We start from the raw sequence: 17,935 nt of genomic DNA on the forward strand, positions 1-17,935 counted from the left end.
GGCGAGTATTTAAAGAAGAGAACCAGATTTGATTTTCGAAACTGTTGCACACATTTAGCGAAAATATCTATGAAATCTCGAGAGTGGAGAGTTGAAAAATTTTCTCCGCAAGATCTCTCTTCTGTTGACTCGTTCTGATCTATTTCGAACAGACAAACTTCGTGTCGTTTTTAGACAAATTATGTGTCGTTTATTCACGAACGTCATGCTGTTTTTTAGAAATGAAATGGAAAAAATGTAGAGCTTAAATTGGTCCAAAAAATTTTTTATTGGGCTAGAGATCCTTCACCAAAACCTAGCCGAACCGGCCGGATGGTGGCGACGGCGCGCGAGTGGGAGGTTCTCTTTTTCTCTGAGCTGTTTAACCAACACCAAGTGCTTGGCAATATATAAACAGCTTCATGACTCTTCTGGCTGATGTGGGACAATTCCCATAACCATTATTCATTTAATAGACATATCTTTGGGCTTAAAATATCAGAAGCCCAATGTCATTGCATTCACATTATTTAATAAAGGCATCGGCCTTTTATTGATCCAACATTAGCTCTGGTAATTTATGATGTGTGTCGAGAAAGGGTTCTGGATTAAAATGATCCGTTTAGGAGTTCAGAGTTTTTTTTAGCTAGTTTTTAGAAGTTGAGGATTTAAATGTCAATTTTAGTTTATTCCTTCGTCTTCCTCGTCCCAAAACCTCTCGACGGAGATGACGATTGTCGTTGGTCTCTCTCTCGCAGGAAAGAATGTGCATATCAGCTGTACTCATCGCCGGGATAGAGACCGGTGAACGGGAAAGGAAACATTTAGACACTCGTAGATTCTGAACCATTGCGCGATAAGGAATCCCCCGATTAGGGTTTTGGAGAAGGTGAATCCCCTTTTTTATCTGCTATGCATTTTGATGAAATTGGTTTTCAAAATCTCAGCACAGTGCTTCCTTGGTTCTACTGGTTTTAATAGTGAACTTGGTTGGTTCTTGGAGTAGCTTATCGCATGATACAAGGTTATTCCTGGTAGTAAAGGTCGTTGCGCACACAGGTGCGCCCCAAGTTGATATATCAAAGGCTTCTGATGTTATGTTAGATACTGAGGTTAGGGGAAGGTTAACCACTGCAGTCTCTGTGGAAACTGGAAGCCGCATTGCCCCCCAGAGCTTGCAACAATGGCAGCTTGCTGAGCAACCGACACATGTATGCTTTTGTGCTTGAAGTAACCTTTGGTAAGAGACAATCTGTGGATGCCACTCGACAAACCGGTTGGAAAATGGTTTAGATCCGAGTTTGAGAATTGAATTCTCAGCTGAGGATTGCCAGAACTGATTATTTGATGATTCTTCCTTCGTTAGCAGGTATTTGACCACCGATCTCTCATCTAGTTTCCATTTACATTAATGAATTTTCTTCACTAAGATACTATCTCCTGCAGCCTCACAAAAAAAAGGATGGTAGCTAGTAATTGTACCTCTGTGTACTTTCGCTTTTCTAAGAGAAGTAAACTGCTTCAATCTAATCTTGTACTGCTCTTAGTCTGGCTACAACAGTGACATAACGTAACCAAAAAATGGAAGAACACGCGGATTCTGAGTAGCAGAAGAATGTATAAGTATAATGATATAGTCTTTGTCTATAGTTCTTCTCTCTAGTCTTAGCTTAGTGATTTGATTTATAGTTCTTGTGTGAATATGTATTCTCTTACACATGTAGCGCTTAATTAAGAAATCCTATAGGGTTATAGGTAAACAAGGTAGTAGGACCTAACCATAGGTTTCTATTACTTTTAGTTTTAAAAACACTTCTTGTTGTCATGATCATTCCAGGCTTTCCTAGGCGTCTTCCTTTTAGTCTATTATGTGTTGAAATATCATTACAAAACATGGAGACTTTTTTATTCTGCTCTGAAAGGTCAAGGGCATGTTTAACATATGGTTTTGGAAAATATCATTCTTTTTTTGTCCTCTTCCTTGGAAAATAGCTTCAAGTAGAAGACGAATCCCATAAAAGTTGGTGCACGATCTGCCCCTACACGTATATTTAATGCTTCTTACACGCATTATATTACTGTTTCAGTGCAGCAGGTTGCGTTGTCAATTTGGACTCAAGTTGAAATATCATAATACGTTAAAAAGATATTGTCTGAAATGGAATACTTTGAAAACCACGTTAAGCTTTATTTCTAGGTTTATTTAATATCATCGTGCTAATCGAGTACAGTATGTAAAGTTAAAAAATAATGATTCCTTTTGTTAAGAACACAATATTTAAAAGCATCATAGGCTTGGATCACTGAAACAGAAGCTCACATCCTTTTTCTGCTCACCTTTTCTCCACAGCTTACGAGGTTATGAGATGCATCGCTTTGTGTTCAGAGAAGATCTACACATCAGATCCAGACTCTCTGTTTCATCATCAGCAATGGCTCGTTGGCTGCTTCAGATCCTAATTATCTCCTCTCTTCATCTGGTTTCTCTATCAAGTCAACAAGAGACAAGGTTTGTCTATGAAAGTTTTAGCTCCCAAGAAGATCTTTATCTAGATGCTTCTGCGAAAGTACTTCCCCATGGAATATTGCAGCTGACAAACGATTCAGATCATCAAATAGGCCGGGCATTCTACAAGAATCCAATTCAGTTCAGTTCCTTCTCAACACATTTCGTGTGTGCTCTGGTGCCTAAGCCAGGTAAAGAAGGCGGCCATGGTCTTACCTTTTTAGTATCTTCCTCTATGGATTTCTCGCACGCACAAGATTCAAGATTCTTGGGGGCTTTCAACGCCTCAGCAAATGGATCTCAGGCTCTTGCTGTTGAGCTCGACACTATATGGAACCCTGAGTACAAAGACACCAAAGGTAGGAATCACGTGGGGATTGATGTGAACAATCCTGTATCTGTAGCAGTAGCTCCGGCGTCTTACTATTCCGACAAGAAAGGGAGAAACGAAAACATGACCCTCTTGAGTGGAAAGCCTATACATGTCTGGGTGGATTATGACGGCACTGTGCTCAGTGTCTGGATCGCACCTCTTAAAGCCCAGAAGCCAAGTCGGCCTCTTTTGTCACATCCAATCAACCTTTCAAAGATTTTTCCTAATAGATCCAAACTGTTTGTTGGCTTCTCCGCAGCAACAGGGAACGCAGTGAGTGGTCACTATATTCTTTGGTGGAGTTTTAGCACAGGCAGAGGATCACTGCATGGTCTTGACATCTCAAAACTTCCTAAAGTTCCTCATCCCAAAGCTCCGCATAAGAATCTGGCTACATGGATTATTGTCCTTGTTGTTTGTGTGGCTGTTGCGGTTTTGGCTTTTCTTGCAGGAGTTTATGTCCACAGGAGGAAGAAGTATTCTGAAGTTTCTGAAACATGGGAGAAGGAGTTTGATGCACATCGGTTCTCTTACAAGTCCTTGTACAAAGCAACAAAGGGTTTCAGTAAAGATGAGTTCCTCGGAAAAGGAGGCTTTGGTGAAGTCTATAGAGGTCATCTTCCTCAAGGCAGAGAAATAGCAGTGAAGAGAGTGTCACATAATGGTGATGAAGGTGTGAAGCAATTTGTGGCTGAAGTGGTGAGCATGGAATGTCTGAAACACAGGAATCTTGTTCCACTTTTTGGGTATTGCAGGAGGAAGCGGGAACTTCTTCTTGTCTCGGAGTACATGCCTAACGGTAGCCTTGACGAGCATTTGTTTGATGAGACGAAACCGGTTCTTCCTTGGTCACAGAGACTTGTGGTTGTTAAAGGAATAGCGTCTGCTCTATGGTACCTCCATACAGCTGCTGACCAAGTTGTTCTGCACCGAGATGTCAAAGCTTCAAACATTATGTTGGACGCTGAGTTCAATGGTAGGTTAGGAGATTTTGGCATGGCTAGGTTTCATGAACACGGAGGCGATGCAGCCACAACAGCTGCTGTGGGAACAGTAGGGTACATGGCACCTGAGCTAATCACAATGGGAGCTTCCACTGCAACTGATGTTTACGCCTTTGGTGTTTTCATGCTTGAAGTAGCATGTGGGAGAAGACCATTGGAACCGCAGTTGCAACCTGAGAAACGACATATGATCAAATGGGTTTGCGAGTGTTGGAAGAAGGATGCTTTGCTCGATGCCACTGATCCAAGACTGGGAGATGAGTTCTTACCAGAGGAAGTCGAGATGGTTATGAAACTCGGGTTGCTCTGTTCAAATATCGTGCCAGAGTCTAGACCTACGATGGAACAAGTGGTCTTGTACCTAAACAACAACCTGCCTTTGCCTGATTTCTCACCATATACTGTGGGGATCGGCACATTTGCTCCGGTTCTGGTTGATGCAGCTTCCCTGGTAGTCTCATCCGCTTCATGGAGTTGGTCAGCGCCCTCGATGTCATCATCTTCTGCAAACCACTCACCTTACGCTGGTCAGTCAACAGATCAGCCTTGGGGACAGACAATAGAGACTAAGAACTCTCTTCACATAGTTTCAGAAGCGGAGAAGCCTAAGACTCAGACTTTCTAACCAGCTGTTGAAACTGTCAGGTCGCCTACAGAAGAGTTTTGAGTTCAATCTTTACAGCATCAGCAGTCAGAGGTAATTCCCGTTCATATCAGCAAACAGATCTTTAGCAGCTCTCAAGATTGTTGTAGCGATCAGTCTCCCTTGTCCTAATGTACTAAGTTTGTCCCTTCGCAACATGTTTATCCACTTTGGTGATATGATTATAAACATATAGGAAAAATGTGTATGGTTATTATTGCAACAAGAGTTTTTAATTGTCAGGGTTTTGATTGTACTCGAGAGAAAATGTTTAGCTACATATGATGTGACGATTGGATAACAGTCACTCCTACGAGAGACTACAAACCTAGTCGTAATGGAGTCTAACATACATGTGAGAACTAGTTCATGATGTGTGTATTATGTCAACCGTTTATATTGAAATGATTGTTGTAAATATGGATGGATGTTTCAGTCCATATAAGTATTCGATCCAATAAACAAATAAACTATTTTCAGAACTTATAATTGATTTCAATCTGGTTAAAATGGTTATAAATTAGTCATAGAGATTTTGAATCCGAATGGAAGAAGTGTTGAAGTTTTAAACCAAAAACCATTCCGAACCAATTTTCAACTAAATTCATTTTTTCTTGTTCACTAAGTTTAATCTTGTTCTGATATTGGTGGCTGCTTGCATAATCAAAACAAGTGAAGAAGATCTGGTATCTTCATTGCTTAACTATGGGAGTTCCCACTCTCACATCAGCTTTCTATTCTACTCTCTCCATACTTAGCTTCAGTGATTGCTTTTGCACATGAAGGGTTTGGTTAATATAGTAAGACCCAATACGGTAAAGCTAACTTCATCATCTAGAGAACATAAGTGTGTTTTTACTCTCCAAGCTTTCCTAGCTTTTCAGTTCTGACTCATATTGCTGCATCGGGAAGGAAGCCTCAGTTGGACTTTGGGACAAGGTGAATTTTCCCTCATCTTCTTGGTATTGAAGAATTAATCATGACAAGTGAAGTTTCATGCTTGGACTAATCATGACTTGTTATATATACACCGGAGATATCAAGAACGTTCGTAGTTGTCATGCATATGCCAGGCTTTCCTAGGGTTCTTCCTTTTGGTCTGGCCCATAACTATGTCGAAGTATCATCACAAACACATGGGTTTTTCTATTGTGAGACCGGAAGGTCAAGGTCATGTTTAAAATATGTTATTTTTCTAATAGTATATTTTGTCTGCTTCCATTTAAGATAGCTTCAAGTTGGTGCATATTATACTATTGTTTCAGGGTAGCTCCATGCAGCAAACGCGGTTGTCTACTCTGATTCAAGTTGAGATCTAAATAAGTTAAAATATTTTCTCAGATCGAATATTTTGAGAAGCACCATGTGAATTTTGTTATTAAATAAACAGTACTAGAAAGTTTGGTAGACTTTGATTACTAAAATAGAAGCTCACGTTTTTTTGTTCATTTTTTTATCCAGCTTGAAATTAAAGGTTATGAGATTGCGTTGTTTTGAGGGGACAGATTTGCACATTAGACCCAAACTCTCTCTGCTTCATCATTAGTGATGTCTTGTTGGCTGCTTCATATCCTGATTATCTCTTCTCTTCATCTCATCTCTCTATCAAGTCAACAAGAAAAAAGGTTTTTCTATGAAAACTTTCTTGACCAAGAGAATCTTTATCTAGATAAATCTGCAAATGTACTTCCCAGTGGATTATTACAGCTGACAAGCGCTTCAGAGCATCAAACTGGTCATGTTTTCTACAAGAAACCAATTGGACTCAGTTCCTCTAAACCACTCTCTTTCTCAACACACTTTGTTTGCGCTCTGGTGCCTCGTCCAGGATATGAAGGTGGCCACGGTATTGCCTTCGTGGTATCTCCTTCTATGGATTTTTCTCATGCGCAGCCAAACAGATACTTGGGAGTTTTCAACACATCAACAATTGTATCTCCCTCTTCTCACGTTCTTGCTGTTGAGCTTGACACTATATGGAACCCGGAGTTCAGTGACATTGATAACAATCACGTGGGGATTGATGTGAACAGTTCTGTATCTGTCGGAATAGCTTCAGCATCTTACTATTCAGACATGAAAAGGCAAAACGAAAGCATAAACCTCTTGAGTGGAAAGCCTATACAAGTGTGGGTGGATTATGATGGCACTATGCTCAATGTCTCAATGGCTCCACTTGAAGTCAAGAAGCCAAGTCGGCCTCTTTTGTCACAACACATCAATCTTACAGAAGTTTTTCCAAATAGTTCAAGACTGTTTGTTGGGTTCTCTGCATCATCAGGTGCAGCGGTCAGTGATCAATACATTGTTGGGTGGAGTTTCAGTACAGAGAGAGGATCACTGGAGCGACTTGACATCTCAAAACTTCCTCAAGTTCGTCATCCTAAAAAAAACTCCACATAAGAAGCTTCATACGCTTTTTATTATTGTTCTGCCGTTTTGTTGAAATGTGATTCAAACATGAGCATATATGACAATGAATGAGAATATAAGGCCCCGATCGCCCACGGCTAATGGGCCACCCACGCCCGCTCTCTCGGCCCGTGGGCCCCATCCCATCCGACGGTCGGTCCGTTAATTTTCCAAGGTTCGAAATCATTGTTTACTGACCCTGCAATCACCACCCGACCTTTTCCTATGCTTTGGCCTCACTCGCACGCTATCGCGAATCACTCACCCATCCTTCCACTACTCCAGCTCAAGCACGCTTAACTCTGGAGTTCTTTCAGGATGTGCTCCGGAAAAGGTAAGTCAACTTTGGTGACATAGGTAGCCAAATCAATTCTCTTAAGCCTTTTCACATATCACAACTCGGAATGTTACAGAGAATATGTTGCAAAAGTTTAATTTGGTTGCTATTCATGTATTATGGTTTAATCAGTTTTGAGGGTTAATTTCTATTTATTATAATATCAAATAATCAGTATGTGAGCTAAATCTAATATGAGTGCAGTTACGTTTCTCTTTCTAAAAATTATTGTATTATGTTTTAATTCTAATCATCAGAGAAGATCAAAGTATTATTCAGAAAAGTATTCCGTGAATAAGAATTATCTCTTTGAGACTGTCTCGTTTCAACAGTAAGTATTCAGAAGGCACATAGGCCGTCAGGAAAGGAGGTTTTGGTGAAATCTATATTTAAGATGAAATCTTCCTCAAGGCAGAAAAATAGCAGTGAAGAGAGTGTCCCATAAATAGTGAGTGTTGGAGAAAGAAAGCTATACCCAAAACTCGTGATCACAAACTGAGTGGAGAATCTTCTTTCGTCTCTGTCTGTGCCGGAAGCGAGACCTAACTTGGAACAAGTTGTCCAGTATCTTGAAGAATTGGTTCCGTTGCCGGATTTTTTATAGCTGTCAATTGGCCTGTTCGCGTTTTTATGTTCGTATGGACATTTTTTGTTTGTGGATAAATAGTAACCATGTCCATTAGGACTCGGCTCATTAACGATCATGTTTACATAGGCTATTTATGGGATCCAATAAGTACCATATAAGATAAAGAAATATAAAATTACAAATTGAATCTGTTTGTTATAATGAGTCATTGAAAGTACAAAGCAAACATACTACAATACAAATCTACTATACGGGGTTTTCGATATTCAAAACATTTTAATTCTTTTTTTTTTTTTTTTTTTTTTGCGGTTTTGACTCTCGATTTGACAGGAAGACAAGATTTTGACAGGAAAAGATTCATTTTTAAAAAGCTAAGTTCAAAAAAAAAAAAAAATTCATTTTTAAAAATATAGTATGCACTAGCTAATTTAGTTTTTTTTTACTTAAAATGTTTTGTACGTACGTTCTAATATTTAAATTTTAATTTATAAAAGAAAATTCATTGGATAACTTACACGTATATCTGCAACGAATGATGCAATAATCAAAATAAAAAGTCCCTCGTAGAATTGCTCATACAAATATATATGAAATCAATTCTGACAAATAAAAACCCTTAACAAAAGTAATATGTAGTCGGTTATATGAGACACGAGCAAATGATAGCAGTGAAAATTGCCCAGCAACGTGGCAAAATTTGGATCGTCAGATCAAAACACATCAATAGGCTAACCGTTTCAAGGAAACGGCTATAATATTACCCGCCACAAAAAAAAGAACAATCTTTACTTGACGACGGATTGTGATGGTATTTATGTCTCTGTTACTACGGTTTCTGGATTCGTGTCTGGTTTGTCAGTCTAGGGTTTATAAATTATAATAAATGCTTCCATTACGGATCTTGTTGCTCTCAAAATCTCAGCGACAACTCGTGGAACCAGGTGCATTCCACGTGTTTGATGAATTGTCTCTGTGAACAACTTCAGGACCGTTATGGCTTGAAAAGGCTAATGATTACACTTGTTATGTTTTCTTTCGCAAGAGCTTATGGCAAAACTACAAACTGAGCTTGCTGTAGCTACGGAATGCGTAGCCATGCTCCTCTAGCCTCTAACTCAAGGGATATTAAATCAACGGTACATAACTATTGTTTTAACTCAAAACAAACAGGTATACATACATATATGTTGGCACACGGAGAACATATTAAATGCATACAGGGGAACTCATTTCTCTCCGATGTTGAATTAAGACAAATCATTTTGATTGATTGAAAACTGAGCTGAAGTCTTGTCGTTGAAGTGGTTTACACTGTATAGTTTCGCAGATAAGTTGCTTTAGGAGAGCTTGTTGGTCACTCTTACGGCTTTAGTCGTTGATTCTTGATCTTCCTTGTGACTTCCTAATCCGTGTTGATGCAATTCTTCAAGAGAATAATATTTTACTGAATTTATAATTTGGCTAATATTTTAAGTAGACCTTGGTTTGTTTTAGGTCAGCTTGACTATAAAAATAAATTAATAACCGGATTTATTACTTATTGATTATTATACAATACAAGACCTCAGTTTTCAGTCAGAAAAAAAAATATTTTAAAAAGACTAGAATAAACGACTTTTTTGCTAATTTAAATGGTGTGTGCAAATCTATACTATTATTTGCGAAGTAAATTTTTGGAATCGAACTCTCACGTTAAAAGTTAGAATGGTTAATATCGTTTATACCCTTAATAAATAAAATGTATAACTAAATTAAAAATAAAAACGAAATTTTAATTTATTTGATTAGATAATTGATTAAAAATAATAATAGTAAGAATTATCCAAAATCTGAAAATATAATTTAAAAAAGAGATAATTTATGTATATATATTGTATTGTTATCTGAAAAAGTCTTTTAGTAAAAAGTTAAAAACATGAATTATACAACTAAATATTAATCAAATAAAATTCTTAATTATATAATTAAAAATAGAATATTGAATTATCCAGAATCGAGATAATTTATGTATATATAATGTATTGTTATCTGAAACAGTCTTTTAGTAAAAAGTTTAAAACATAAATTATATAACTAAATATTAATCAAATAAAATTCTTAATTATATAATTAAAAATAGAATATTAAATTATCCAAAATCTAAAAATATAATTAAAAAATATATATTTTCTATATATATATTGTATTGTTATCTAAAAAAGTATTTTAGTAAGAAGTTAAAAACATAAATTATATAATTAAATATTAATCAAATAAATTTTTTATAAATTTTTGGAATCGACCTCTCACGTTAAAAGTTAGAATGGTTAATATCGTTTATACCCTTAATAAATAAAATGTATAACTAAATTAAAAAATAAAAACAAAATTTTAATTATTTGATTAAAAATAATAATAGTAAGAATTATCCAAAATCTGAAAATATAATTTAAAAAAGAGATAATTTATGTATATATATTGTATTGTTATCTGAAAAAGTATTTTAGTAAAAAGTTAAAAACATGAATTATATAACTAAATATTAATCAAATAAAATTCTTAATTATATAATTAAAAGTAGAATATTGAATTATCCAAAATCGAGATAATTTCTGTATATATATTGTATTGTTATCTGAAAAAGTATTTTAGTAAAAAGTTTAAAACATGAATTATATAACTAAATATTAATCAAATAAAATTCTTAATTATATAATTAAAAATAGAATATTAAATTATCCAAAATCTAAAAATATAATTAAAAAATATATATTTTCTATATATATATTGTATTGTTATCTGAAAAAGTATTCTAGTAAAAAGTTAAAAACATAAATTATATAATTAAATATTAATCAAATAAAAATTTTAATTATATAATTAAAACTATAATATTAAGTTATTTTAAGATTTATTTTAGTATAATGAATATAGTGTACAAATAACTTTTCAAAAATTATAAAAATGTTTAAGCCCGTATCGCGGGCAAAACACCTAGTTAAAAAATAAATTTGACTTTTTGTTAATTTCTCACATCTAAAGAAAATTAAAATAGGATCATACTCGCCAGAAAAGCGTGAGTCGCCGTAAAGAAAAAAAGAGCGATCTTGAAGAAGAAACATCGAGCACTTGTGTTCGGCCTTTCTCGTCGCCACTGACTGCTTCTCTTCTCTCTTCTCCTTGTATTTTTGCTCTCCTCCTCCTCTTAGTTGATGGCGTCAATATGTATGGTGCCTCTTGTTGGGGTCTGTTCGGCGTTGGATTCTTGATCTGCTCCGGGAGAGCTAGATTCGGCGGTCTGGGGCTCCTTGTTGGAGCATCGACGAGACGTCTTCGGTTTGAAGGGTAAGGGAGTCGGCTTTTAAGATGTATCTGTGTCAGATCTCGTTTTTTTCTTTGTAGATCTGGGTTCTGTTTGTTTCGATGTCGGCGTGGATGATTTGGAAACATGCTCTATCCTCTGTTTCTTCTCTGTGACAAGCAGCATTGGTCTTTGTGGAGGGGTTTGTGAGCTTTAGATGCGGTTGGGGGTTGGCGACTTACCTAGGCTTGGGAGTGTCTCCCCTTTCTCTGGAGTTATCTCTGGTGGTTGTTGATCTTTATTGGTCAGAGCCTTGCTGTGAGCTCAATTCTAGTTTTGTGAGGATAGGATGGAGATACCTGTGTTTTGGAGTTAATGCTTCTTTGCTGGTCGATTTCCGCCGTTCTGTTAGTAATAGTCCTGGTGTTGGAGTGGTTTTCATCCAGTTACCGGCTGTGTGAATAAGACGTGTGTTTGGGAAGCTTTTATAGGCTTCGCCGTGGGGTGTTGGTGCGTATGAGGCGCGTAGAGAACCTACTCAAAGTCCAATGGCAAATCTTAGTTGGGATTGAAGGGTGTTTATAGCGACGGTTAAGGATTCAAACCTCTCTCGACCCAGTTTATGTTTTGGTGATGTTCGTGTGCTTCCAGGTTATCTCGCTGCTCTTCTTATCTTGAGGTTATTGTTGATGAGTTCTCGCTAGGTAACCTCGTCTTTGGGTACAAGGTTGAAGCCTCCTCTCCGGTTGTTCTGTTCTATTATCCTGCATCTCGACATCTTTCTTTTTCTTTGTTGTTGTTAGCTTTGGGGGTTTGTGTTTTGTTCATCTGTTGGCTCTGGGAGGTATATATTACCTCGTCGGCTCTTGGCTTCAGACAATGTCTTTATTGTATGTGTGTAACCGAATGTTTGATCTAATCTTAATCTACCGTATGACAAAAAAAAACGGTGTGTGCAGGTGAAACCATCTTCAAGTTTCTTGTTTTGGAACTCTCTTTCTCACATTATATCATTTTTTCGGTTCCCTCTTTCTCGTCTGATCAAAGATGGGAGGTTTTTTCTCTGTTCCCTTGTCTGGTGATCAAGTACTGAAAGATGTTTCCCACCTTTCATGCTTCAAAGCGAGTTACATTAATAGTCTTGAGGAGAATCTCGCAGCTATGCAGAGAGACATGGAAGAGCTCAAGGCAAGACAAACTGATGTGTTAAGAAAGGTCAAGAGGGAAGAGGAAGCCAAAAGTATGCAACGGCTTGCAGAAGTCAACGTATGGCTTAAAAATGTTGATAACGTCAGTAGACAAGTCAGTTATCTGCTTAGCAATAGAACTACTGAACTTCAAAGGTTATGTTCAAAGAAGTCAAGATCAAACTACGGTTATGGGAAAAGAGTGTCTTTAGTGTTGAAAAAGGTTAATGACCTCAACTCTAAAGGAGTTTTTGAAGTTGTGGCTGAGCCGGCTACTGAAACGTCTACAAAGGAGAAGAGGCTCTCCAGATCCAGACTGGATATTGTTGGCCGGGAAACAATTCTCAAAAGGACTTTGAGCCTCCTCGTGAGTGGTGAAACCGGGAGTATATGTCTGTACGGAGTTGGTGGCGTAGGCAAATCAACTATTCTCCGAGAGATCAGCAACAAGATCACTGCCAGATTTGAGTTTGTGATTTGGGTTGTTGTGTCTCAACATCTGCATGTCAAGAAGATTCAAGAAGAGATTGGTAAGAAGCTAGGCTTTGATGGGGAGGAGTGGAACCAAAAAGAGGAAAGCCAGAAGGCCAATGATATACACAACTTCATGAAGGACAGGAGATTTGCGTTGTTACTGGATGATGTGTGGACGAAAGTGGACTTAACGAAGGTAGGAGTCCCATCACCAACAAAGGAAAACAAACGCAAAATAGCATTCACCACCCGCTCTCGAGAGGTCTGTGTGCAGATGGGGGTTGCTGACCCGATTTAAGTCCAGTGCCTTGCTGAGAATGATGCTTCGGACTTGTTTCAGATGAAAGTTGGAGGACACGCAAGCTGCTCGAAAATTCAGGAGACGGCAAGAGAAGTTTCTGGAAGATGTCATGGTCTACCACTGGCGCTGAATGTTCTTGGCGAGACCATGTCTTGCAAGAAGAAGGTGCGAGAATGGAATGATGCACTGCGCGTCCTGAATTCTTCACCTCGCATAGAGTTTGCAGAAAAGGAAGATGAAATTCTCTTGATTCTCAAGTGTAGCTATGACAGTTTGAAAGATGGAAAGTTGAAGTCATGCATCCAGTACTGTGCTCTATTCCCTGCAGGTTCTATGTTGAGTTAAGATAGTTTGATAGAGTATTGGGAAGTCGAAGGATGTGTGGGTGGATTCGGAAGTCGTTATATAGCCAAGAATCGAGGTTATGAAAATATCAATACACTTGTTCAAAACTAGACCGGAGTGAGAAAGATGTCGCTGATGAATAATGAGATTGAAGAGATATCTGGCGGTCACGAGTGTCATCAATTTACGATTCTCTTTCTCCAACAAAACAGCAACTTGGTGTGTATCTCTGGTGAGTTCTTTCAGTATATGCCAATGCTAGTTGTTTTGAATATGTCTTTCACTGAGCTCGAGGAATTGCCGGAACAGATATCACGTTTGTTCGCTTTGCGATATCTCAACTTGTCACAGACAAAGATAGAGCGACTACCAGATGGTTTAGGAAAGTTGAAACGTCTAGAACATCTCAACTTGGAAACGGCCAAGAGACTCAAGAGCATTTATGGGTTATCAAATGCATCAAGTCAGGGGTATTGGCACTACTAGATTCAAACGTTTTGCTCGATGCTAGCACGATAGAGGAGCTGCAATGCTTCGAACGACTAGAAAGGTTAAACATAGACATATCCTCCAGTTCAGCTTTGAAGCAATTGCTTAGCGCTCCTGAGTTGGCATATTGGATTGAAGAGGTGTGTATTAGAGATCTTCAGAGTGACGAAGCATGTTTGGTTTTGCCAACAACAATGATGCAACTCCGTAAGCTCATCATAAAGAGGTGTGGTGTGTTGGAGATAGATATTGGGAGAGCATCATACGACACGTTTCTGATACATCCAAAACTAGGGAGCCTCTCAAGTGTGACTATAACTGGCTGCAATGGACTTAAGGATCTGACGTGGTTGTTGTTTGTTTCAAAGCTTACCTACCTTAAGCTTCAGTGTTTAGATAAGGTAGAAGAAATCATAAGCGAGAAGAAATTGACGGGTGGACAAAACGCAGGAGGCACAAAGACTCCGTTTGATAAGCTTAAAAGGCTTGAATTGTAACTTACCGAAGTTGAAGAGCATCTACAGGAATCCTCTGCGATTGATGTAGAAAGGTGTCCAACATTGAGAAAGCTTCCACTCAGTTCTGGAAGCTGCCTTCGTGGTGATGAACTTGTCATCAGTTACAGTGACGACCAATGGATAGAAAGAGTTCAATGGGAAGATAAAGTTACTGAAGAACGTTTCTTGCTTTGCTGTGAAATGGTATTGAACTTTCCATACTAAACGTTTGTTGTCTTCTTGGCTTGTGTTAGGTCTATTGACATTAAGAGATCAAGTTTGCCTATAACATTGAAGTGAGAATTTTGAGATAGCTACATTGAGCATTTTGATGTTGTAGGAAAAAGACATATCACCTACGGCATCAAAGTGAGCGATTTGAGAAACCTGCATTGAGCACTTTGGTCAAAGTGGGCGATTTGAGAAACCTGCATTGAGCATTTTGGTACTGTAAAGATTCGCAGCACTGTTCACTACAGTCCAAAAGAAGTTCAAATTCAAAAATATAGTTGTTGAGAATATAGCTGTTGGAATCTCATCTCTTTGTCTTCTCTCCATATCTTTAATGTTTATGTATTTGGCTATAAAAGCCCTCTTTGTACACAGATCTATATCTAAGGGAAATAAAATCCTTCTTTACTCTATTTATCTTACTCTTGATTTCTCTTCTCACTCTCTCTCTTGTTCTTCACTTTGTTCTTCATTCAATTTCATGGTATCAGAGCTTTAAGCTCTTGATTACCTCAATTACTTCCGCAAGCTTACTCTATTTCTCTCTGGTTTTATTTCACAAAATTTCTCTACAGATTTCTTTTATCGAGTGGATAATAAATCTGAGTTCTTGTGTATTCTTCAGTATTTTCTTCAAAATTCTTGGTTGTGCTCACTCTGTTTTGTCTCTAATCTTATTTCTTGAGAGATTGAGAGAAATGGAGCACTACAGAGCAATTCACATTCCAGTCACACTCAACGGACCAGGAAACTATATTACCTGGTCTAGGATGGCCAGAACAGCCCTTGGAGGTAGAAGTCTTTGGGAGCATGTCTCTTCAAGTTCAGCTCCAAAGCAAATCACCCAAGGAGAAGATGGCAAAGAGGTTGTAGTGGTAGATGAAGGCAAATGGGTTCAGGAAGATCTCATGGTGCTGTCTACCTTGCAAAGCTCTCTTGATGGTCCTCTTATGAACTTTTACTCACATTGTAACACCACAAAACAGTTGTGGGATACTTTGCACAAGGTGTATGGCAACACTTCAAATCTCAGCAGAATCTTTGAAGTGAAGAGAGCCATCAACAACTTACAGCAAGAAGAAGGAGACTTCACCAAACACCTTGGGAAGTATAGTCAGTTGTGGTCTGAGCTGGAGATGCTAAGGCCAAGCACCAATGATCCTGACACACTTGAAGCCAGGCGTGAGCAAGACAAGACCTTTGGATTGCTTCTCACACTCAGCCCAAACTTCAATGATCTGGTGAAACATATATTGAGAGACAAGAAACTTCCATGCTATGATGAAGTGTGTGCTCAACTTCAAAAGGAGATAGGCTCAGATGGTCTCTTTGGAGGTGAAAAAGGAGGTCTTTCTATGGCACACAGGCTGAGAATATGGATAGAGCATCAGCTAACAAAGCTTACTTCAAGCCAAGGGGAGGAGGAGACAAAACAATGACTTGTGAACATTGCAAGAAGCAAGGACACTCCAAAACCAACTGTTGGATCATCCATCCTCATCTTAGGCCAGCCTCAGCCAACAAATACAACCAGACCAGAGCCCATGAAGCAAGAGCTCAGGAGCATCCAGCACCAAGCTACATGCACATGGGAGATAATGGGAGAGCCTTGGTCTCTACAACCCACACTGGTGCCTCCACCTCTCACGCCATGCCTCAGCCATCTCATGAGGATGCATTTATCAGGAAGTCAGACATTGAGGCCTTGATCAAGGCTCTCAATGCAAATCCTGGTAACCAAAGTATTAATGCCTTAAACTCTATTCACAATGGATCACACACTGCTAGGCCAATGATCTAGGAAGTGTTGTGATTGCAAATGGTGATAGAATTCCAATTAAAGGAGTAGAAAATTTGAATATGTTTGATAAAGAATCTCAAGCTTTTTATATGCCTCTCTTTTCCTCTAATCTTTTATCTGTGAAAAGAGCCACTAATGATTTAAATTGCAATATTATTTTTAGTCCTAATGATGTGTGCTTTCAGGATATTGAAACAAGTAAGATGCTAGGCAAAAGCGTGAGCAAGGGAGATCTGTATTTCCTTGAAGATACCAAGCTTAGAACATATCCTTGCTGTTATGGCATGCTAGATTAGGCCACCCTCATTTTCATGCTTTGCAACTGATGTTACCTAATCTATCTCTTAAAAATGAAACTTGTGAGGCTTGCATTCTTGGTAAACATCATAAATCTGTTTTTCCTTCATCTATGACTATTTATGAGAATTGTTTTGATCTAGTTCACTTTGATGTTTGGACTGCACCTTGTGTTTCTAGAGAAAACCATAAATATTTTGTGACATTCATAGATGAGAAATCAAAATATACTTGGCTCACATTGATTCAAAGTAAAGATAGAGTTTTAGAAGCTTTTATTAACTTCCAAAACTATGTAACTAACCATTTCAATTCCAAGATCAAAGTTTTTAGGTCTGATAATGGGGGAGAATACACTAGCAATGCCTTCAAACAACACTTAGCAAAACATGAAATTATTCACCAGACAAGATGTCCATACACACCACAACAAAATGGAGTGGCTGAGAGAAAAAATCGCCATCTTATGGAGGTTGCAAGAAGCATGATGTTTCACACCAATGTTCCAAAGAGATTTTGGGGAGATGCTGTGATTTCTGCATGCTATCTCATCAATACAATCCCAACCAGAGTCCTCAAAGATGTCTCTCCATTTCAGGTATTGAACAAAACTAAACCTCCTATTGATCACTTGCGTGTGTTTGGGTGTGTGTGCTATGTGTTGCTACCAGGTGAGCAAAGGACCAAGTTTGATCCCAAGAGTATCAAAGCTATGTTCATAGGATACTTTTACACACAGAAAGGATACAAGTGTTACCTCCCATACTCAAGAAGGGTAATGGTCTCAAGGAATGTCAAGTTTGTGGAATCAAAGGGTACTATGATGAAAAGAGCTGGGAAAACCTTAGGGATCTCTCACATGGACCATCTAATAGAGCAAAAAACCTGAAGATCATCCTGGAAAGTTTAGGAATCAGTAAGCCTCAGAGCAGTGAGGCGCCTAGAACCTCTCCCTCAACACTAGTGGCTGTAACCAATGAAGAAGTAGTACCAATTGTTGAACCAGTCCATCCTGATCCTGAGGGGGACAACACTACAAGAAAACAGCGACATACTGAGGGAAAAAATCGTTGGTATGTCGTCGGAATAACGTTATTCCGACGACATACCGACGAAAAAAGTCCTCATAAATAACTCCTCGGAAATTCATTTTTCCTCGGAAATCCCTCGGAATTTTCCGACGGAATTCC

The 17,935-nt window shown here is 38.3% G+C and overlaps 2 protein-coding genes, 1 long non-coding RNA gene and 1 pseudogene across 4 annotated transcripts; all 4 read left to right on the forward strand.

Moving 5' to 3' along the window:
* The first annotated feature begins 667 nt into the window (after window positions 1-667).
* LOC106401289 (L-type lectin-domain containing receptor kinase I.9) lies at window positions 668-4,761 on the forward strand. Of its 2 annotated transcripts, none has more exons than XM_048767321.1 (3): window positions 668-868; window positions 961-1,348; window positions 2,330-4,761. In XM_048767321.1, exon 3 carries the CDS (start codon window positions 2,346-2,348, stop codon window positions 4,485-4,487), a length of 2,142 nt encoding a protein of 713 aa, XP_048623278.1. In that variant the 5' UTR covers window positions 668-868; window positions 961-1,348; window positions 2,330-2,345; the 3' UTR covers window positions 4,488-4,761. The 2 variants fall into 2 exon arrangements, with proteins under 2 accessions (XP_048623278.1, XP_048623279.1); XM_048767322.1 differs by having other exon boundaries at window positions 690-868; window positions 986-1,348.
* Window positions 4,762-6,053: 1,292 nt separating this feature from the next.
* LOC125592721 (L-type lectin-domain containing receptor kinase I.9-like) lies at window positions 6,054-6,908 on the forward strand. The gene has a single exon (XM_048768096.1). It carries the CDS (start codon window positions 6,054-6,056, stop codon window positions 6,906-6,908), a length of 855 nt encoding a protein of 284 aa, XP_048624053.1.
* A 1,404-nt stretch (window positions 6,909-8,312) lies between these two features.
* Window positions 8,313-9,292, forward strand: LOC125592350. The gene is made up of 2 exons (XR_007328234.1): window positions 8,313-8,784; window positions 8,886-9,292. It is a non-coding gene; the product is annotated as an uncharacterized LOC125592350 (long non-coding RNA).
* A 1,474-nt stretch (window positions 9,293-10,766) lies between these two features.
* LOC111206114 lies at window positions 10,767-16,254 on the forward strand (annotated as a pseudogene).
* The last annotated feature ends 1,681 nt before the right edge of the window (window positions 16,255-17,935 follow it).

Source organism: Brassica napus, chromosome C9 (genome assembly GCF_020379485.1).
Source record: "Brassica napus cultivar Da-Ae chromosome C9, Da-Ae, whole genome shotgun sequence".
Taxonomy (NCBI): domain Eukaryota; kingdom Viridiplantae; phylum Streptophyta; class Magnoliopsida; order Brassicales; family Brassicaceae; genus Brassica; species Brassica napus.

Excerpts from the sequence above, each read along its gene's own strand:
- LOC106401289 (XM_048767321.1), top strand. The coding sequence starts at position 2,346 with ATGCATCGCTTTGTGTTCAGAGAAGATCTACACATCAGATCCAGACTC.
- LOC125592721 (XM_048768096.1), top strand. The coding sequence starts at position 6,054 with ATGTCTTGTTGGCTGCTTCATATCCTGATTATCTCTTCTCTTCATCTC.